The sequence below is a fragment of the Oryza brachyantha genome, chromosome 1 (assembly GCF_000231095.2).
Source record: "Oryza brachyantha chromosome 1, ObraRS2, whole genome shotgun sequence".
Lineage (NCBI taxonomy): Eukaryota > Viridiplantae > Streptophyta > Magnoliopsida > Poales > Poaceae > Oryza > Oryza brachyantha.
The window spans coordinates 15,765,568-15,788,024 of NC_023163.2; the positions used below are offsets into that span (position 1 = coordinate 15,765,568).

The 22,457-nt window shown below is 41.7% G+C and overlaps 3 protein-coding genes across 3 annotated transcripts; 1 reads left to right on the forward strand and 2 right to left on the reverse strand.

The window, feature by feature from the left end:
• Nucleotides 1-306: 306 nt before the first annotated feature.
• Nucleotides 307-2,956, reverse strand: LOC102704561 (RWD domain-containing protein 1). The gene is made up of 11 exons (XM_006644206.2): nucleotides 2,800-2,956; nucleotides 2,613-2,678; nucleotides 2,445-2,512; nucleotides 2,270-2,303; nucleotides 2,069-2,138; nucleotides 1,874-1,931; nucleotides 1,391-1,519; nucleotides 1,032-1,123; nucleotides 799-883; nucleotides 554-626; nucleotides 307-451 (listed from the first exon to the last, which is right to left on the reverse strand). Exons 1-11 carry the CDS (start codon nucleotides 2,804-2,806, stop codon nucleotides 390-392), a joined length of 744 nt encoding a protein of 247 aa, XP_006644269.1. The 5' UTR covers nucleotides 2,807-2,956; the 3' UTR covers nucleotides 307-389.
• A 4,803-nt stretch (nucleotides 2,957-7,759) lies between these two features.
• On the forward strand, nucleotides 7,760-12,152 carry LOC102701132 (uncharacterized protein At1g51745). Its single transcript, XM_006645937.3, has 3 exons — nucleotides 7,760-8,257; nucleotides 9,170-10,224; nucleotides 10,559-12,152. Exons 1-3 carry the CDS (start codon nucleotides 8,046-8,048, stop codon nucleotides 11,611-11,613), a joined length of 2,322 nt encoding a protein of 773 aa, XP_006646000.2. The 5' UTR covers nucleotides 7,760-8,045; the 3' UTR covers nucleotides 11,614-12,152.
• A 556-nt stretch (nucleotides 12,153-12,708) lies between these two features.
• LOC102704286 (ras-related protein RIC1) lies at nucleotides 12,709-15,691 on the reverse strand. The gene is made up of 8 exons (XM_006644205.3): nucleotides 15,588-15,691; nucleotides 15,063-15,135; nucleotides 13,982-14,029; nucleotides 13,842-13,889; nucleotides 13,676-13,747; nucleotides 13,437-13,592; nucleotides 13,238-13,341; nucleotides 12,709-13,039 (listed from the first exon to the last, which is right to left on the reverse strand). The coding sequence occupies exons 1-8, from the start codon at nucleotides 15,599-15,601 to the stop codon at nucleotides 12,946-12,948; spliced, it is 609 nt and encodes a 202-aa protein (XP_006644268.1). The 5' UTR covers nucleotides 15,602-15,691; the 3' UTR covers nucleotides 12,709-12,945.
• Nucleotides 15,692-22,457: the final 6,766 nt, after the last annotated feature.

The window sequence follows — 22,457 nt, forward strand, 5'->3', positions numbered from 1 at the left end:
CTAAGAGAAAGTAGAGTGTTTTTTGTTAAGCTGAAGCATCAATAGAGTGTTTTTTGTTAAGCTGAAGCATCAAATTTCCGGACTTGTTTAAGGATGCAGAATTCACATGGCAAAACTATTCGGTTTAAATCCACCAAAAACACAATAGGTTAACATTATAACCAAGTTCATTACGGAGCCGCGGTATGTTCATCTTTAATAATACACTCAAATCAGATCCATACGGGAGGCCATAGTAACCTTTCATTTCTCGAAAGTATTCACCAGGAGGAGGTAACCAATAGATGGGAAAACGCACGAACTGGTAGGCTTCACCTGTAATATATAACCAGGCTGTGCTCTCCTAGAAACATATTTTGCCCAAAATGCCTCTTCTATGGTAATAAAGCCTAAGCTGACGATTTGCCTGACTGTTCTGCCAAATAATGCTCAAGCATGTCCTCTTCATCATCTGCGTGGATTGTTAAACCAGGTTTCGTAAGGTAGGTTTCGCACTTCCAACTCCATAAATAATGTAGGCAAGAAAGAATCCTTGAAGTCAGTAAAAAATTACCATCGAAGTCTTCATCAAAGTCGATGTCTTCCTCTTCTTCCTCCTCTTCGTCAGCAGTTGTGCTTGCTCCTTTCTGCAAAGAGAATTTCAAATATGTGAGATTTACAAATGGTTGTGCAAAGATTCAAGGATAGTTACGCAAATATTCTGAACAAAATGTACCGGTGGCTATGCATGCCCCCTTACTAGGCAAAGGAAAAAATATTTAATATAGGATTAAAAACATTTAATATAGGATTAAGTACCATCGTATGCCTTCCACTCTCGAAATACTGTCTTCCTGAGAGTTTCTTTTCCTTTGGAGCTGTAAGAGCTGACTCTGGCATAAGCCTGCACATGAATAACCCAAAATTTTGTTATGGGCACATATTGGCACTTTGAATTTGGAGATCAGATGTCACCAATAGGAAAGCCTGTCATTTGTGAATATGACTCCATGATAACATCAAGAGAACTATTTTTAAAAAATTAATCTTACTTGGCACGCTGTAGCGCTAACTCAGCTTCAAAGCGTTCTCTCCAAGCCATAAAACTCTCTACAGTAACAGCTTCACCATGGGGCACTATGACCTATAAATGTTCTCATTATTAAGTACATTGCATGAGAATGAAATATGCTGAAGGTGAGCAGACTAACAAATGGCTATGATCTTCGATTATATAATGCAACAAATAACAGCAACACTGGAATGTGGCTCAGTAGACAGTAGGACAAGCATAATAAGTCTCTACTGCAGTGTATAAAGCCTGGACAGATTCATTTCCCCTTCTCAACAAAGAAAGTAGTATAAAAAAGGCAATCCATATACTTTAAAAAAGGGAATAAGTTAGCTATACCTCCTCTTCTTCAGACTCATTTTCTTCAGATTCATCATCTCCAGCATTCTGTCCATATTTCTCACTTAACCACTCTTTAGCCGATGTGACAAGAGTATAGACCATAGCCATACCGAGATTTTCAGTTGCCTAAATCATGGAAATATTAAACAGAGCATGACAAGATGTAGCAGGCGACGTGTAATGAATACACCTCATAGACAATAATAGACTCCTAACATCATCTGGTCATATTTAGCACAATATATTCAAAGTCAACATAGTATTGGATGAATACTCATGGATTTGTGGGTGAGTAGAAGTAGACAATAAGAGTAGTTCTCTAGTAGTAGAACATAATAAATACAATAATTGCCCATGTTTGTTTGGCTCATTGTGAAGTATTGAACTTTTGGATGAACTTGGCAAGTTAACATAAGCTGTTTTGCACACAGTTGACAGTTAGATTGACAATAAACTCAGAAGCAAGTACTGCATGCGTACTTCTTGGTCAAGCTTTTCTTTCAAGGATGCAAGATCTTCTGATTTGATTCCTCGTACACTGCATGAAATTTTTGCAATTCAACTGTAAGAGTTGGAAAGAATATAAGCAGACATCCTGCATGAAAAATGCCACGAAATTTAGTGGTACTATGCTTGCTTCCAACAATGGTGGACCATCCAGTTTAAAAAACCAACCTTTTTACATTCAAAAGTGGAGGCTCGTCTGGATATTTTTCGGTGTGCGCAAAAATCAGAGCCAGTTGGACTGCAAATCAAGAATAGACTATACAATTACATTAAATCTTTATTAAAAAGAATCATAAAAATGCAGAATATCAATAATTTCATCCTCTTCTATAAATATGGTCCGGTTCTCATAAATTAATTAATCTTTACCTGGCACATAAGCTGACTCGTCAAAATCATCATCCTAACACATAGAGCATGAAATATCATCAATTTCACCAAACTAACACTGGATGCAGAGGAAACAATACATCCTCTTCAATTTAAAGAGTGTATATTGCCACCTAGGTCATAATTGAACGAAGAATCCAAGGCAGGCACATACCTGCGGAGACAGCAGGATCTGAAAGCACCGGGCCGTGGTGCTGAGCCCGCTCTCGCTGGGATCGATCTCTGCATCGAAATTCCACAAGGAACAAGGAGGAGGAGCTGAGCTTATGGAGCAAGCAAGGAATCAGTGGGCAGGCAGAGCAGAGGGAAGAAGAAGAGGCACCCTTGATGTCGTCCATGAGGATGGCCTGCAGGGCCTCCACCTCCATCTCCTGCTCCTGCTCGTAGTCTTCTCCCCCCAAGACGACCCGCCGCGCGCAGGGACACACGCACACACACAGACGACGCAGTCAGCCACACAACGAGGAAAGCGCGCGGAGGAGGAGGAAAGCTCGAGTTTGGGTTCGTACCAGCCATGATCGGTGAGCTCCCCCCTGCTTTTCGTTCTCCTGCTCTGCTCTGGAGGATGAGGCGAGGCGAGACGCGCCGCCGGCGATTAGGTGCAGAGAGGAAGGGCTGCGGCTGCGGCTGCGGCGGCGGCGTGCGTCGCCGGGAGATTGGGCAGGAGGTAGGGGGGTCGCTCCGCTGTGGATGGACTGGGCCACGTAATGGGCCGAAGCCCAAATAGTAACAAGGGGTGGTTCGGTTCGTCCTGCGATTTGCTGATCACGAATTCACGATGTTGATATCTTCACGAATTTTTAAAAATAACTACATTTTTTACTAAAAATTAACAAAAATAATTTTTTTTGAAAAAATTGCAAAACTAGAGCCCCAATGCTCAGCCAATGGATGACATGTATAAAACGACCACTACTAGATAATATATTAAATGTGACAAACGTACTTGGTTCTATACAGTATGTAAGCTCTTAAGAAAAATAGTGCTGCCGATCTTACAGGCAGCCTCTTAACGCCTTATTAATAACCATTTTATTCACTCTCAATGAGTCCTGTCTCACGGCTACCAATGGACGTTTGGCGTATTAGATATATTGTCTAACTAACGAGCATTTTATATATATTGCTTACTAGTTGGGCGTTAGGATTTTAGTTTTGTCTCTTTTTTCATAAAAAGACTATTTTAATTAAATTTTAATAAAAAATATCAAGTTTACCCGTTCAATTACCCAGAGAAGAGGGCACGTAACAGTATGATGCGACACCTAGATGTTACTCTAGGGTCGCGTTCGTCTTCCTCTAAGTTAACTTGTCCCCTCGTTTTCCGCATGCACGCTTCCTGAGCTGCTAAACGACGTATTTTTTTTAAAGATTTTCTATAGGAAAGTTGTTTTAAAAAAATCATATTAATCTATTTTATATTTTTTTAATAATTAATAATTAATTAATCATGTGCTGTTGACTTCTTGACGTCGCTTAGATTCATTTGTGTGCTTATGAATCTAGACACATATAGAAAGCATATATATTAATACATGGATAAATTTTGGCAAAAACAAAAAGTCTTATAATATGGAACGGAGATAGTAATATTGTTATCACTCGGTAACCAAACAATTTGAACAAAGTTTAATACAATTTAAAATTTTAGTTGATGTCTTGTTTACTCGATTGGTTTGCGGGCAATTTCTCGACGGTACCAACATGGTAAGTTTGGTGTTAATATGATGTGATAACTGAGCAATTAACATTCAACTCCCTCTGACCATAAATATTAGATGCAGTTAACTTTAGTCGTGACATTTGACTATTTATCTTATTAAAAATTTTATTGTAAATATGTAAAAACTATAAGTTATCTTAAAGCATCTCTAATACTATCTCTGTATTTTAATAAATGATGTCGTTGGCTTTTCGGCATTCGTTTGATAATTCGTTTTATTAACAAATGTATTTTAATAATAACTTTAATTTAATATATTTGCACATTTTTAATAAGACTTAACGTTAAACGCACGACAAAAACCAATGTATTAAAATTTAATACAGTGGGAGTAATAAACAAGCCACAGAGAAAAAAGTGGTATTTACGTAAATTTTTTAATAAAGTGAGTGGTCAAATTTTATATCCAAAGTCAACCACGTATATTTATGGCCAACTGGCCAAGATAAGTACTTTCAACATGATGCTGCTAGAAAAGTAAGGAGAAACAACGTACATAAAAAGGCATTGAAATAGCTTAACAGATATATGAGTATATAAGCATTGCCGCAACGTCTATCAGCTCTGATGTGCACAAACGAACATAAAAAGGCATTGACCACTATTTTTATCCCTCTAACTGATTAGTGAGCCAGGGACACCAAATATATTAGCGGCCTAAATATCACTGATGGATCATTGGCAACTCGATAGTCTGGGTAGAAAAAAAAAGAAAGGGACAAATTCGCTAACAAACTACTCCTCCGTTTCATAACGTAAGATATTTGACTTTTTTACGTACAATGTTTAATCATTTGTCTTATTCAAAAAATTATGAAAATATCATTTATTTTGCTTGTGACTTATATTATTATCAAAAGAACTTTAAACACGACTTGTAATTTTTTATATTTATAATAAATTTTTGTATAAGACGAATAGTCAAACGTTACAACTAAAAAAGTCAAACATCTTACATTATGAAACGGAGGTAGTAGGCCATGTTCTTAAGGAGTTTTAGTAACCCATGCACAAAACATAAAACATAGCAACAAATTAGCATATCATTAACTAATTGTTAGGTTAAAATTAGAAAAATATATTGAAATAATTTTTTAAAGCAATTTTTCCAATAAAAAATTTTACAAAAGTATAACACTTAGCGGTTCGAGAAGTTTGTGTGTGAAAAATAAAGGAATATGGGTTACTAACCCATCAAACAAATAAGCTCGGCCGTAGTCATCAAGATTACAAAAATAAAGAGTTAGGGAAGAAAAAACCTAAACTATTTAGTAATAGGATGCATGGCCTGTTTGGGGAGCTTGAGATCTTGAGAAGTAGTCGGTGAGAAGCCAATTTCTTAGAATCTAGAAAAGCTAGGAAACCTAACTTTTGGTTGCTAGTTCATTTTTTGGATTTTGTAACTCTAGATTCTCAAAAACATAGTGCTATTTGAGAAAGGTTCTGACTTCTGGAGATCTTATGAGAAGCTCCAGCTGCTAGAAGCTGCTCAAACAGGTCCGTAGTTCTCAAAATAATTAGTTAGAATAAACCTAAGCACCGTTAAGTTCGGAGGAATTTCACTGAATAGGAAAAGTGAATGAATAGAAATATTTTCAAGAGGTTTGAGTGGATAGAATTTTTTTTTCATGTTTCTCCCTACAACTTATAGGAAAGGAAAATTTCTTTTGGTTTTTCTATACTTCATTTCTGCAAATGGAAAGACTCTTAAAGAAATCCAATCTTTTTGTTTGTCCTCCAAAATAAATAGGCCTAAAAGATTATTGAAAATGAAATATGAATAGAGACGCCCCAATTTCCCATCCCATAAATACTGGTAAGACATGGAAGGAAAAAGGTTAACCCTAGCTCGCAATGCCCTTGGAATGAAAATCCGAACGTATCTTTAACTTATATGGCATTGATATTTTAGTGCTATATAATTATTGGTGAGAATAATTATTTTAATGTTATGCAATTATTGTGTTTGTGTATTACTACGTATTCTAGCTCTTCTTTTGTGTTGCAACGCGTGATCCTGTCTTCATTGGACGCTGACTGCAACCATATTCAACTAATTCACTACATCACCTGCTACGGTTAAAAAATATCAGGAATATTGGTAACACAAAAAAATCTCTCCTGCTTAAAAACAGTCATCAGTCATCCCTCTCCTACACGTGAAGCAAGCTCTCATCCTCGGAAAACTGAAAAAAAAAAATCGTTCCACCGTCCTAAGAAAACCCAGAAAAACCAACCTCTCCCTCACCCATAGAAAATCGAAAAAAAAAATCAACTGTTTCCCCACGCGCTGTGCATCACGTTCATACAAAATCTGAATAAATAAACGATTATCTTTTACTCGATCTATCTATTCGGTTCATCCCCAGTTACCCATAAAATAATCAATACTATGTTATAACTCAATGTCATAAAGCACGGCCAACCAACTCAATGTCATAAAGCACGGCCAACTTAACAGTACCAATAAAACAACAGGAAATTTGGTCAAATACTATATAGCTCACGTTAAAACGGTGTCGGGGCATAAAAAGGCTAATGGGTGAATGCAATAAACCTTCTATGTTAAATTTATTTCTATACATAAATTTTCTATATATAAGCTCTACTTATAAATACAAACTTCATATATATTGTATATAAAAATTTTATATATGAAACTTTCTAGATATACATACCTAGATATGGCAACGGGTGCGTTCTCATAGGGTTTTGTTACCCCATACTCATACCCATGATAACTAGAAATTCATGTTCCAAATATCCGTTAGCGGGTGTAAGATTCTCCCTAAACCCAAGCGATGGTACCCAACGGGTACCCATACTCATGAAACTAAGTCAAAGCACTTGTAATTTTACACAACAAATATACGATTATAATAGTCAACCATCAAAATTATGTTAGGTAGCAACGATTTAGAATTAACATTCAATAGAAATTGAACAAAATCAAGAAATTAGATAATAATTTCACGCAACTGAATTAGAACAGAGGTACATACATGTCTTTTTACCCATAGGTTAGTAGGTATGTGTGACTAAAGAACAAACATATACCCATATACCCAACGTGTAAGAACGCAGGTACAATAGCCGGCTATAAACTATAAGCATATTTTAAAGAGATAAGAGGGGAGAGAGAGGAGATGTGGGCTACTAATTTATAGCCGGCTGCACACATACTCCAAGATAAAATATGTGTATGACATGTGGGGCCATGTATTGATGTTTTATAGTTAACTATTGTATACATTAGGCTATAGATGAATTGGAGCTAGTAGTTGCCTATACTATTGAACTTGCTCTTACTAAATTCATGAGTATAAAAATTAGATCATATGTAACTCTTAATGAAGTAAAAATTCATCGGATCTCAGGTCAGGAGGCCTATTGCCATCTCCAGGATAAGAGAAATTTAACCTTTTGCCACGCTTACGAGTGGTCAAAACAGATTTGTCACTCTTACGAGTGGTCAAAACAGATTTGCCACTCACTGTCTATGACATGTGGGTCCTCATAAGTCTATGACACGTGGATCCAGTGATAAATCTGTTAGAAACATTCGTAAGAGTGGCAAAAAATTAAATGCCTCCGGGGTAAACCTAATCAGCTTCAGGGAGCAAGCTACCCTAATGGGCTTTGGGCCAAGCCAAGAAATCGGCCCAAGTAACAGACGCCCACCCCCCAAAGCCCCTTCTCCCTTCTTCCAGCTCCACCTCCTCCCCTTCCTCTCTTGGCGTTGCCCTTTTCCACTTCTTCCTCCTCCCCCCCACCCTCACACACACGGAGACCTCCCACCTCGCCGGACGAGAGCAGCAGCAGCCGCTGCCGACGCTCCCGCTCGGGGGGCAGAATCTTGCGCCGTCTCCGGATTCGTCCGGGTACTGTGGTTTGACTTGTTGGGCGAGAAAAAGAAAAGGGGGCGTGTTCTTTGGCTTGATCAGCGGTGGAGGAGGAGGAGGAGGAGGAGGAGGAGGAGGGGGTGGAGTGGAGGGATGTGGCTGATGGAGGCGGGGTTGTGAGGAGAGGGGGATGGGGAGCTGCGCGGGGGCGGACAGCGAGTGGCCCGGCGGCGTGACGGGCCCGGACGCGGAGGTCGGGGCGCTCGTGTGGGTCCGCCGCCGCAACGGATCCTGGTGGCCCGGGCGGATCCTCGGCGGCGGCGAGCTCCCCGAGAACTGCGTCGTCCCGCCGCGCTCCTCCGGCACGCCCATCAAGCTCCTCGGCCGCCCCGACGGCAGCATGTCCGTACAAACCCCCGCCCTTTGTCTCCCAAGACTGTGCTCCAACCCATGTTTCTCTGATTAGATGCTTCTGTTCCTTCCTCGAGTTGTTCCTGCATGCTTAGATTTGGTTAGCTCGGATGATCCATGCTGCTGTTGGTTCTTGGTCCTCTGACCATTAGACCTACCTCTGTTTCTGTTCACTCTGAATTTGCAAAGAGACACTATCTGATGTGCTTCTTGATTTGGGCGGATCGGGAAGATAGCATCTTGTGCTTTTACTGGTGCCTTTCTGAATTTTTAGGAGCTACCCCAAGCTCACCCAGGCTGCTATGGATGTGCGGTGTGCTTGCAGTTAGCGGTAGATGTTGTTAGCTATGGTGGCATAGTGTATTGGAGAGTATAATTATCAATGGATATTTTGTGCTGTTTTTCCCCATGATGTGAAATGGAAATTGGGAAGGATTTAGGCATATTGATTAGGTGAAAAAATTATCAGTATGCACCAAAGAAATCTTGTTTCATGCCTCACTTGAAAATTAGGGAGTAATATTTAGGCTGAATTCTTATGCTGTCTTATAGATAGGGCATGCCAACTCTGTTGTTCTTCCCCTGAATTTTTTGTGAAGCTTGTTTTGACCTCAGAGTGAAGATTCATGGATATGGTGAACCTATGATTAGTTTATTTTTTTTTCCAATTATAGTAGTGCAATGTTTAGATGGAATTTTTCTAACTGTTCAGCACGTCCGTAAAGTATTGTATTTAACCTATTTCGGAATTGTGCCTTTTTTAGGTTTATTGTTTTGGAGGAGATGTTTTGTTTCTATTCATTACATTTAACTATGGTGTTTTATGAATTGTTATGTGGTGTGTTTCTGTACCCTGAGTCTGATTTTTTTTAATCTTACCTATTGTCTTCAACTTTGCAACAGCGACTGGTATAATCTTGAGAAGTCTAAGCGTGTGAAGCCATTCCGATGTGGAGAGTATGAGGAGTGTATAGAAAAAGCAAAGGCTCAAGCTCGTCTGCATAAGAGGGCATACAATGAAGGGAAGTATGTCCGCAGAGAAGATGCTATTATGCATGCTCTTGAACTTGAAAGGGCTCGCTTTCCAAATGAATATGATACTGATGAGCATGTTACTAGCAGTCCAGTATTTGAATCCCAAAACAGCTATTGTGCAAAATCTAAAAATATAAATGGGCTCAATAAAAGATCATCTCGCGCTGCAAAGGATCTGTGTGATATTGAAGAGGAGTCAGCCAAAGGTTTGTCTGAGGCCTTAACATTGTATAAACAGCCACAAAATGTGTCCTCTTCAAGCACTAGGTATGCTTCATCATCAAGGAAGAAACAGAAGGCATCAAATGATTTTGAGGATGAAACAGTTCAAGGATCCCGACGCATGAGAGACCTTAGGGAGATTGGATCAACAAAGAATCCCAAACATAGTTCATACGTCCTAAATGGGCACTGTGATCTACCACTTCTTGAAAGTGCAAGCTTTGGTTATAGCTTGTCTGGTACCAACGGGATAAAAGTTGATCAGAAGTCTCATTCGTCAACAAAAAGGAAACGCTCCAATATTGGCCAAGCTTATGAAAATTCAAGGAAGAAAGATAGGCGTCGCCCTTTGTCGAAGTTATGTAAAGATTCAGCAGTAGCAGTTCCAGCATATAGTCACTGGGACCCTTCAGGGCATTCTTCTGAACAGTTCTCAGGAGGCAAAATGTCCAATCCTTTTGAATCAACTAGGGGGAAATTTGGTTTTCCAGTGGATGTGAATAATTATAGCTCAGGAGCTTCAAGTGTGGAGACTTTATTAGATGCATCATGCACAAATCATAATGCTGCTGCCAAGGCAATTTCAGTTAAGGATGCAGAAGTCTCATGCATTCCTGGGTTTCTCAATGATGATTGTTCTGATGGTGATGAACTTTTCGATGCTCCCCTTGTTATGGAAGAAGATGATTTCCCGGAAGAAGGTAAATTTGTAGTATCATTTTCCTAATTTTAGTTGCACTATGTTTTAAGCAATGTTGGCTTCTTTCATAGGTCAGGTAATATTAGATTACAAGAACAGTATTTTTGGTTGATGCGCTTTGAAAAACCTCTGCTCCATGCTTATAATTGAGTAGACTATGGATATTCAGATGACTCATTGCCAAGTTCCTTGTACATCTATGGAGGTTTGCTCATTTAGTCTAGTAACAGATTTCTAATGCTTTCAATCTCATCCAAATGAGTGTACATATTTTGTTGTCTGTCAAAGTGTGTAGAGAGCAACTGTTTAATGCTTGTCACCTGATTTTTCTTCAGGACATCTGCATAAATATGAATCGTGTGTATCACTAAAGGGACAGATCTCAAAACCCAGGAAGCAAACTGCTGAATATAGTGAAGTGGGCATACCTTCACCTCATGATCACAGAAGTTCTAAGAAGAAAAGCATAAGCTCTGTTCATTTGAGAACACAAGAAAACAAGGGCAGTAATTTGTTGGCGCAACATGGCAGAACAACAAAAAGGCAAGCATTAGACAGCGATGCTGTTAGGGTGGATGCCAGGGTTGCGAGTGCTTTCTGTAAGCCCCCTGAACTTGAGAACGATATGCAACTTGCGATAGTTCCTGCTGATGGTTGTGCCGGTACTTTGGAGCAACAATATTATGGAAGTCGACCCGAGCATGATGAATCATCTGAAACTATAAGCAACCGCTCACAGTCAGAAAAGGGTGCACCATCTTCCCCATATTATGGGCTGCCACTTCAAGTAATACCACCTGAACAGAAACCTGGCCTGGAACCTTCTAGTCCCCATTTAGTAAAGCCAATCAAGAGTCAGTGGACAGAGTTTAAGCTATATGAAGTAGAATTGGCCGTTCAAGGAAGCTACAAGGGCCACCGTGTGCCTCTTGTCTCTCTCATGAGTAAATGGAATGGTAAACCAATTGTCGGTTACCCTGTACCAGTGGAGGTTTTGGAAGATAGTTCTAGGGCAAGCCAAGATGATCTGCACCCTGCAACTAGCAGTCTTAACCACTTGCTGAAGAGGAGCGAACCTACAGAACCACGGCAAGCAAGATCGTCGCATTCATCAAGATCTGCATCAAGACCGAAACCGAGTGGTAAGAAAAAGATTTCGGACCATGATATGGACAAGTCGTGGCGGCCACACACAAAGAAATCAGCCTCTTCACCAAGGAAAATGCGGAGGCTCTCATCTTTCGCCAGCAGTCGAAGAGACAGTACAAGCAGGAAGCCCGTAGTTGGGAAAATCGGTGGACCTACTATCGCGTGCATTCCGCTCCGACTTGTTTTCAGTAGGATCAATGAAGCTTTGAGTTTTCCAGTGAGACCAGAAAACCCTACATGAGGTGGGCTACCCTGCCAGGCCTGCGCTTGGTGATAGATAGCCTGTGAGAAGACAGACATATGAGTTTTGCATGTACATTAGCTGCCTTATAATTCTTGAAATATTAAAGCTTGCCATGTTCATATCAGTTATATGTGCTTGTAACCGTAACTGCTATAGGCAAAATGGCTACTCATCCACCTTAGTTTCAGGTGAAAAATCCCATAGTGGGGAGGAAAAATAAACACCATGTTGCATCTGATCATGCTCTCGTGGAAAGGGTAAGGCGGCCTCGGTATTCTTTTGGCTCGTTTTGTGAAGATGCTGCAGGTTTGTTGCTGTATGAGATGCAACAAGCTCTGAAACTTTGGAGCTTTCAAGTGTGAACATCTATTGATTCCAACCATAGATATGGGATCAATCGGGATCCTCTTATACATTTGGCTCAAGCTCAATGTCAACGATGTTTTTTGTTCTGAATTCCAAACTGAATGGTGATTCTCCCTCGTGCTGTCCAAACCTCTTAGTTTCAATTATTTTAAGCGAAAAAATGATGATGTTGCGTGCCAAAATCGAGCACGTGTAGAAACTACTCGATCTTTTTGCCTTCGTTTATTCTTATATATTAAAATTTAAATTTTTAATATTAAATTAAGAATTGGCCTTGGAGTTTTTACTATCGATTTTATTATCGAGATTTATTTTTCAGCATAACATTGACTTTTAGATCACACATATATAAAGGTTTTATTTACAAATTATTTTTTATTTATAAATATACCGTTTCACTTTTTTAATGAAAAACCCAAACAACCTGCTCAGTTCAGTAATATTAAAAAAACCCAAACAACCTGCTCAGTTCAGTAATGCTTGTATCAACACCTTCGATGCAAAACATTGGCCCCAATTTCACATCAATTTCTACAGGAAGCAAAACATCGGATCCCAACTTCAAATAAATTTCTACAGGATATACATACATCGGATCCCAACGTCACATAAATTTCTCCAGGAAAATGCCAACTACGGATACGGAGGCAATGCATGCTATATATAAGCAAGCTTTGACAGGATTGCACCATCACAAGACCAACATCAGCATTTTGCAAAGCATGGTTTTCAAGTGGAACCATAAATTGAATAAAGTCCAACATCGAAGCCACTTGAAACATGGAAATATGAACAGGCCCACAGCATCTGCTGCTTACTGTTAGGGACAGACTTCTTCCAATAACATCTGACACATAACACATCAAGCTTTTCGATAGTACTAATAGTTAATTTACAGGGATAAGAGCGACCAATTAAGTGTCGCTTGCTGCACAAGCACACTATTGTGATCTAAATCAACAATCAAGAGCAGCAGCTGCTTTGCTGGGCAACAGGTTGACCTCGCATTTGCACAGTTGCAGGCTTGCTTGCATTTGTAGCAGGTTGGCTCGCCATTCTATTTGAGAAAACAAAGAATGACATGTCAATTAATGAAGGTGAACACTAATACTAGTGATTATGATCCAGCATAGCATATCCATCTCTATGCATTCTTTCCTAAGTAATTATATCATTTCCAGCACAATTATAATGCCCAAAGTAGCAGTTTCAAGTCTACACATTCAAATGTCTAATAAGCGCAATATTCTGTCACCTGTTCTTTATCTCTCCTGCCATGGTCATGAATGCCTTCTCCACATTTGTCGCATCCTTCGCACTGGTCTCCAAGAATGGTATTCCAATCTCATCAGCAAGGGCCTGCAATGGTTAAACATATGTATGCCAGTTGAGCAAGGCATGATCCAATGAAAGTCAATGATATTTATATAAGCAAAGCACAAAAGAAAAAATACCTTGCCGGCCTCATAAGAAACCACTCTCTTCTCCGCTAGATCACATTTGTTTCCCACCAAAAGCTTGTTCACATTTTCACTGGCATACCTGTCAATTTCATTCAGCCACTGCTTGACATTGTTGAAGCTCTCCTGATCAGTCACATCATAAACAACCTACAGAACATACATTACATAAGTACCAAGCACAGAGATTAATCCACCAGAGACAGATAATGATAAATGTGAAGAGAACTCACAATGATCCCGTGGGCACCACGGTAGTAGCTGCTCGTAATGGTCCTGAATCGCTCTTGACCAGCAGTATCCCACTGAAGAAGGCAAACAAGTTAAAATATCAGAGCTTAAATTTCTAGCTGCTCTGGATTCTGGAAAAATGTTACAGCCCTAGAACAGTTAACTCACAATTTGCAGCTTTATTGTCTTCTCATCTTGCTCGACGGTACGAATTTTCTAGCATATTAAACATGGAGTGAAAAGGCTGTAAAGGAGAAGCAAGGTTGTTTCAAAGCAAGTATTTATTCACACAGAGAAATTGAACTCACGAAATCAACACCGATAGTACTGATATAGCTCTCCAGATATGAATCATCCTGCAAAGCAAATAAGAAGATAGATCCTTTAATCAAGGCCAGGATGAGATAGTTAACAAAATTATGGGCGATCATAGCAGCTAATATCTAGAAGTAAATGCCCTAGATTGCCTCTTGACCATCATTACTGGTTTCCTCTATCTAAGAACCATTGTTGAGAAATGAGGACATTGAGAACAGAAACGTGACCAGATCATTATTTGTTTTCGGGAAGCCTCTACCTACTACATAAGTTAGTCTCTGCAAGGTTGTTTATTATTATACTTTACAGATGCTGTGATGCAAAACTAGAGTAAACTGAGATGCATCAAATATCGACAAAATGGCCAAAACCCCTCAATATCTTTTGAAATTGTTCACTGAAACTGCCCAAGGAAGAACAACGTTCAGATAACTGATCTAAGAATAATATCTAGTAATTATTTCTATGATCTCCCGAAAGATGGCATGTAGCTCCTGACAGTGTCATAAGCAAAGAGATAGTCAGAACACCAAACAGAGGAACTTATCCTGCAAATTCAAGTCTACAACGATTGTGCCAGCATTGTTTTGTCTGGATCAATGAACAAATCTAAGCAGCAAAGCAATAAATATCTATTTGCAACGTCACTGATGTCATGTCACACATAGCAAACCTATAACAGCATAAGCTTTGTAGTGCCATTGTTTTGCTTTTTATATGCAGAAGCGAAACCGCTTATTAACAATTAAGAACAATTTGTGGGTAAACTTTTATATACATGATCTTATCAATCTAAAAGCAAAGGCTGAAAAATAATCTATGATGAAAGAAAACCCAAAATCAACCCCAAATTGAAGTTCTAAAATTCAAATGTTGGCTTATAAGCATAAGCAAGAAGATAAGGGGCTTGGAAAAAACCAATAGGCAAATTTCTTGTAAATTAAAAGTTCATGGACTTATGATCAATTTGCTTGGAGGTTTGTGGCGTACGATACATTCAAATTACAAAAGCTCATACCCTACAAGAAAAGGGAATTCCCAAGATAGCGCAACAAAGTGATTGATCCTCACCGCAAACCTCAGAAGCAGGCAAGACTTCCCCACGCCGGAGTCTCCGATGAGCAGGAGCTTGAAGAGGTAGTCACTGCACGATCACCAGAGCATCATATCAAATCATTTATACTCGCCACAGCAAGCCAACTGATGCAACAAACCCCGTCAAGCATAAAGACGCTAATCACATCTCATGGGGGATGAACCAGCGGCGAAGCAGGCTAGAGGTAGGGCGAAAAGCGCAGCGCGTCCCATCCTAGAATCTGCTACCCGACGAGGCGACGACAGCGTTGGGGCCAGACAGGTAACGACTAACGAACACATGAACCACTGGTTGAAGGAGAGCAGGATTGGCCGCGGAATCCGCAACCTGGGAAGGCGAATCGACCTCCACTGCGCCCTCCCGCGGCCGTCGACGGCGAGATCAGCGGCCGCCTCTCAAGCCCGATCCCAAGCGACGCCCCTCGCCGTCCGCAGCTTCGACGCAACCAACCACCGAAGCAACCGCGAGGAGGAGGATAGGAGAAGGAAGTGGGGACTTACTACTCGGGATTCATGGCGGCGCGGGTCTCCGGGAAGCGAGGCGACGACCGACGGGGAGAAGGGCGGCGGGGAAATCGGGGGGAGCACGAGGAAGAAGAGAGGGGGACACTCGCGAGGGGGAAAGGGGAGGGGAATAAACAACGAAAAGGTCGGCGTGTCAAGTTATCAAGTACTCCCTCCTGTTAGTTTTATTTTACTCGTTGATTAATTAATACTCCCGCCGATTTATAATCTGATGAGTTATATACATTCATTAATTCATTAATTGATTAATTTATATAAGGCTACAAATTCTTACAATATGAAACGGAGGTTAGTTTCATAACGTACCATGTTTGACTTTTTTTCTCGCATGGTTTAATCATTTGTCTTATTCAAAAAATTATGAAAATATCATTTATTTTGTTTATGACTTATCAAAAGAATTTAAGCACGACTCGTCATTTTTTATATTTGTACTAAATTTTTGAATAAGACGAATGGTCAAACGTTACAACAAAAAAAGTCAAATATCTTACATTATGAAACGGAGTATATATATATAGCAAGACTAATATGTGCACCTCTTAGTATAAACCATTCTATACTCTCCTCCCTTTCAAGGCTCCCAAGAGCCATCCCACATACCACCCTCCTCTAAGGCCCAAAAATCACCCATATCTCATTTAAAGGTTGGTCAAAGGGTTAATCTCGTGGGTCAACTTTTTTATGGGTTTCTCCTCATGTCTATTTAATCTCACCTTTCACCTCATAGGAATTGTGTCACAACATGAGTTTTATCCCAAGCCTAATTCGTAAAAAGAAATTCGTAAATAATAATTGGCTTAATTAACTCATGAAAAATCACTCTAAAGGAATAAATTTAATTAAACCGAAGTTCGTAAATCGATTAACTGGATTTAAACTCAAATTACAGAGTATAAAATTTTGCCCAAAAATTTAATTTAAAAATCGACAAAAGTGGGGCTTTCAATTTTTCCTTCTTTTTTCTTTCTTTTTCTCTTCCCTCTCAAATTAGGCCGAAGTCCAATTTTCCTCCCTTCCTTCTTTTTCTTTCTTTCTTTTCCTTCCCCTCCCTTCCTTCCTCCCGGGCCGGCCCACGGCCCAGCTCCTCGCCGCCCCGCGCGCGCCTCCTTCCTCCCCGCCTAGGCCGCCGCCCGCTCGGCCCAGCTGCGCCTCGCCTCGGCCCAGCTTCGTCCGCGCCGCGCGCCAAGTCCACCGCCACCTCTCTCCTCCCTTGCGCCACTGACAGGCGGGCCCCGCCTGTCAGCGACCGCACCCACGCCACGCCAGCCAAACCCGCCTTCGCCCCGGTCTCCTCGTGTCGTCGCCCGCCGTGGCCGAAACCGCCGCCGCTGAATCCGCCTCGTCGCCGACTCGGTCTCCAACCACCTTCCCGCCCTAGTCGCGCCACCCCGCGTCACAAATACCCCGTCGCCTCGCGCCGCCGCTGTCACGCCCAGAAATTCCTCTCACGAATTTCTGAACTTAATTGTATATTAAAATCTCTATCCAGGATCAGCCAAGGTACATAAATAGACAATGTTGATTACATAACCATTGTTCTTATAAACAACTGAAAATAACACATATTCTAACGAAAATGCAGCGGAAAGGTAGGGTAGACTAGCTCCAGCGGGTATGGCTCCACTCTATAGGCAGACTTTGACGACAGACCAGCTCACTCCTGAGAGTCACCTCCATCGGATTCAACTTCTAGCTCTGGAGGGGGAAAATGAGCAAAGTTGAGTACAAACCACCGTACTCAACAACCAACACAGAAAAGAGAGCAATAAATGATGCATAAGGATGAACAAGGATAGACTAGGGTTAGTTGCAATAAAGCAGCATTTAAAGAAATAACAGAGATTGAATTGAATAAAAGTAATTAAATAAATAACATAATAAGTAAATAACAGTTTTAAAATACTACAACACCATCCAACGTTACACCACGTTGCAACATGCCCAACCACTACTCAACATTACACCACGTTGCAGTAGTCCCAACTGAAAGCCAGTTTACCCAAGTCATTAAAGGTTCACTAATCACAGTGAAGCTGGGAGTTCGCCCGTAACCGTGGGCACGGCTATTCAAATAGATTATACTCTGATCAGAGGTGTACTACTGTACTCACAAGACACGACTCCACTGCACTTGAACGTGCGCCGCACTTCAGGTTTCACCCCCTCCTTTACACCAAGTTGGGCAGTCCCCTCTTGTGCCTTGGTAGATCCGGAAACAGCAGAGGCTTTCGTTACATCACAATTGCCCGTCCATACTCCACCACGCCTACCCTTGTCTTGGTATGTCAAATAGTTCGAAGCCATGTTCAAAATTCCACCTTAGCCATTCGGCATATGGTTAGCACTAAATTATTTCTAGGGTTTCCCGTGAACCGATCCTTAATTGCCATGGGAGCGGCTCTCAAAACCATGCACCCAGAGCCCACCATTATCAATATTTTAGTTGACATTAACCCGAACCAGGGGATGAATCAAACTTAACAGCTATTCAGAACTAGTAACGATTAAGTGTGATCCCATGAGCTACTTGTTCTAAGCATGGCTAAGCATTAACCTAGGTCTAACTCTACTCAAGTTATCTCTGCTCTAACATGAATAAAGTTGGATAAACAACGGGATAATAATAAGGATTACTCGAAAAATAAATACAGTAAATACTTTAATTAAAACAATGCATATTTGAATAAATAAAGCAGTGAATTTGTAATAATAGGTTCAATATAATCAAATATGAGTGCCACTTGCCTTGCTCTGGTCCTTGGGGTACTTCGGCAACTATCTCAAAGTAAACTGGCGCTTCGGCAGGGTCCGAATCTAAGCGACAAAGCACAAAAATAAATAAAACATGCACAAACTCTACTGAAACAGTAAAAGAAAGTATTTTTAATGGATTCTTGACAATTTTATGAATTTAATGAAATTTGAATGGGCCTAAACGGAGACTAGATGAATTAGATATGAATTTTAGAAGTTTTCTTGATTTTTTTAACTAAATAGAAAGGTCCTAAATCAATTATTACGCAATTAAATGGGGCGCTTACGTTAGCTAGGAGAGAGAAGGCACGCCGACAGGTGGGGTCCACAGACAGTGAGAGAGAGGGGTGAGGGGAGGATGACACGTGGGCCTGGGGAGGAGAGAGAGGAAGGGGGTGGCGCCGGCTAACGAGTGGGCTCGGGGAGGCGAGAGAGCGACGGAGAGGCCGACGGGTGGGGTCCACCCGTCGGGGAAGGCAAGGAAAACAGGGGAGGAGAGGGAGATGGTGACCAGCGGCGCTCGGCGACGGCAACCGGCGGCTGGGCGCGGCGGCCTCGGCGCGTGCGCGGGCGAAGGGGGCTGGGCCGACGGCCCAGGCGGAGAGAGGAGGGTGCGCGCGCAAGAGAGGGGCGGCCAATCGGCTGGGCCGGCCGAGCGGAGGAGGGTGGGCCGGCTCGGCTGGGCTGGCCCGGGAGGAAAGAAGGGAGGGGAAGGAAAGAAAGGAAGAAAAAGAGAAAGGGGAGGAAAATTGGACTTCGGCCCAATTTGAGGAGGAAGGGAAAATGAAACAAAAAAGAGGAAAAAAGGAAAGCCTCACTTTTGCCGAGTTTTAAATTAATTTTTGGGCACAATTTTATACTTCTGCAATTTAAGTTTAAATCCTATTAATCGATTTGGAACCTCGATTTAATTAAATTAATTTCTTTAGAGAGATTTTTCCTGAGTTAATTAAGCCAATTATTATTTACGAATTTCTTTTACGAACTTAGGCTTAGGATTAAACTCCGGGTGTGATAGCCGCCCACCCCTTTTCTCCACCCGTCCGAGCCGCCGCCTCGCCCAATGTCGCCGCCACCGATCGATCTCGCGAACCGCCACCGTTCTCGCTCGCCGCCAGCCGTCACCACCCGTCGCGCCGTCTCGCCGACTTGCCGCCGCCGTCCCCATCGCCGGTAAGCCGTCGCCGCCCCCCTCTTCCCCTCTTTTCCTCTCTGCGGGATGCCGCCGAGGCCACCGCCACCACCGTGCGCGTGCACGCCTTGGACGTTGCCACCGCCCCTCCGTTCGTCGTCGCCAACGTGACCCCGTCGTTGCCGGAGTGCCACCGCCCTTTAGTCGCGCCGCCGACGTCGCCCTCCCTGAGCCAACGCCGCCCTTTTCTCGGTGCGGCCGCCGTCTTCATCACCGGCTGCCGCGCCGCCGCCCGCCGGGCCGTCGCCGTCGCCGTTCTCCGCCGGCGCCGCTCGTCCCCACCGTCGCCGCCCACCGCCGCCCGCTCGGCCGGCCGCCGCTTCCCTCCTCTCCCGAACGAACTCCTCTCCCCCTCCTCTCTGTTCTAGGGTCGCCGATAGGCGGACCCCACCTGCCAGCCGATCCCCCCTCTCTCTCCCCGCCATGCGGGCCCAACCACCAGCCGCCAGCCCCTCTCTTCTTCCCGCGGGACCCACCTGCCAGCCGTCGGTCCTCACCCCCTCTCTCTCCTCCCCGGGCCCGCGTGTCAGCCTCCCATCTACCCCTCTCTCCCACCGACAGGTGGCCCCCACCTGTCGGCGCCACCCCTCCTCTCTCCCCGCTGACGTCAGCGCCCCATTAATTGCGAAATAATTGATTTAGGACTTTTCTATTTAGCTAAAAACCCAGAAAACTTCTAAAATTCATAACTAATTCATCTAGTCTCCGTTTAAGCACATTCAAGTTTCAGTAAATCAAGAAAAATGTCAAGAATCCATTAAAAATGCTTTCTTTTACTGTTTCAGTATAGTTTGTGCCTATTTTATTTATTTTTGTGCTTTATCGCTTAGATTCGGACCCCGTCGAAGCACCGGTTTATTTCGAGATCGTTGCCGAAGTTCCCCAAGGACCAGAGCAAGGCAAGTGGCACTCATCTTTGATCATATTGAACCTATTATTGCAAATTCCTCGCTTTATTTATTCAAATATGCATTGTTTTACTCAAAGTATTTATTGTATTTATTTTACGGGTGACCTACTTTTATTATGCTGTTATTATCCAACTTTATTCATGCTAGACCAGGGTAACTTGACTAGAACTAGGCCTAGGTTAATGCTTAGCCGTGCTTACATCAAGTAGCTCATGGGATCACTCATTAATCATGATTAGTTCTGAATAGCTGTATTAATGATTCATTACCCGGTTCGGGTTAATGCCAACTAAAATATTGCTTATGGTGGGTTGTGGGTGCTTGGTTTTGAGAGTCGCACCCATAACAATTAAGGATCGGTTCACCGGAAACCCTGGAAATTATTTCCGTGCTAACCACAAGCTAGAATGGGCAACGGTGGGATTTGGAGTGTAACTGTGAACTATTCGACGTACCCAGGCAAGGGTGAGCGTGATGGAGTATGGATGGGAGTCATGGTGTAACGATGGCCTATGCTGCTTGCAGATTCACCTAGTCACAATAGGGGGCTGCCCGACTTGGTGTAAAGGAGTGGGCGAAACCTAAAGTGTGGTGCAATTGAATAAGGAGGGTTATGCGATGGGTCCTATCATAGTTCCCTTTCTGGTATGCCGTGGTGTTATGTCGGCGCACGTTCAAGTGTAGTGGGGCTATGTCTTGTGGGTACAGTAGTACACCTCTGATCAGAGTATAATCTATTAGAATAGCCGTGCCCATGGTTAAGGGCGAGTTGCCAGCTTCACTGTGATTAGTCGAACCTTTAATGACTTGGGTAAACTGGCTTTCACTTAGGACTACTGTAACGTGGTGTAACGTTGGACAGTGTTGTGGTATTTTATAACTGTTACTGCACTGATACGATTTAATGCAGAAACCATCTTTCCTGTTGGGTGAGAGCAGAAACAGATATAGAGTTGTTTCTGCATCATAGACGTGAAAGGAGCATCTACAACTAGTAGTAGGATCTAATTTTCATATATATATATATATATATATATATATATATATATATATATATATATATATATATATATATATATATTGATATGTATATATATTGATATATATATATAGCAAGACTAATATGTGCACCCCTTAGTATAAGCTATTCTATACCACCTCCCTTTCAAGGCCTCCTAAGGCCCATCCCACCTCCTACCCCTTTTCTTAGACCCAAAAATCATCCCCAACTCAATTAAAGGTTACTCAAAGAGTTCCCCCGTGGGTCAAGCCCCCTTATAGGCTTCTTCTCATGTTTATCTAAGCCTACCCCTATCTCACAAGAATTCTGCAGTAACACGAAGACAAAAATGCAGTAACACGACAACTAATTCGCAGTAACAACGTCGAAACATATCCATGAGAGATCTAATTTTTTAAAATATTTTTTCTAACAACGTGGTACAAACGTTTTTAAAAAATAATATATGAGGTGAGAGATAAATTTGTTTAAAGTTTAAAATCTTAAGAAATATCTATAGGATTTGTATTAGTATATACTAATGCTATGACAATAGCTACAGCAACGCTATAACTTCATGTTACTATAAAATATATGTAGTGTAACTGTATAATTATGATATAAGTGTAGTAACATATGCGTTGTTACTGCACAATGGCAGTAACATCATGATATAAGTATAGTAACATTATGATCGAAGTACAGTAATACGAGGTGTGACTGCATATACTACTGTATAATACAACTAATATATGTGGGAGAGCTAAAATATTGTATTCTCAATCTTTAAAGAGCAATATCTCATGTGTCTTATATTATTTTTTAAAATCGTTTCACTACAGTGATTAAAAAATTGTAATTTAAAATCCGTCATGGTATTGTTACTGCATTTTATAAGGCATGTTACTGTATTTTTGCTTTCGTGTTACTGCACTTTCAGATAGACGGGACTGGACAAAGATGGGGTGGGGAGGAAGATCAAAGGA

What these genes read in the sequence shown, in the direction of transcription:
- LOC102704561 (XM_006644206.2), bottom strand. An exon ending in AGATCCTGCTGTCTCCGCAG is followed by an intron (nt 2,304 to 2,444) that starts GTATGTGCCTGC and finishes TCTATGTGTTAG; the next exon opens with GATGATGATTTTGACGAGTC. An exon ending in CGAGTCAGCTTATGTGCCAG is followed by an intron (nt 2,139 to 2,269) that starts GTAAAGATTAAT and finishes CTTGATTTGCAG; the next exon opens with TCCAACTGGCTCTGATTTTT.
- LOC102701132 (XM_006645937.3), top strand. Translation starts at nt 8,046, where the DNA reads ATGGGGAGCTGCGCGGGGGCGGACAGCGAGTGGCCCGGCGGCGTGACG. An exon ending in GGCCGCCCCGACGGCAGCAT is followed by an intron (nt 8,258 to 9,169) that starts GTCCGTACAAAC and finishes ACTTTGCAACAG; the next exon opens with CGACTGGTATAATCTTGAGA. An exon ending in AGATGATTTCCCGGAAGAAG is followed by an intron (nt 10,225 to 10,558) that starts GTAAATTTGTAG and finishes ATTTTTCTTCAG; the next exon opens with GACATCTGCATAAATATGAA.
- LOC102704286 (XM_006644205.3), bottom strand. An exon ending in GTGGTGCCCACGGGATCATT is followed by an intron (nt 13,593 to 13,675) that starts GTGAGTTCTCTT and finishes TATGTTCTGTAG; the next exon opens with GTTGTTTATGATGTGACTGA. An exon ending in GCAGGAGAGATAAAGAACAG is followed by an intron (nt 13,040 to 13,237) that starts GTGACAGAATAT and finishes TTTCTCAAATAG; the next exon opens with AATGGCGAGCCAACCTGCTA.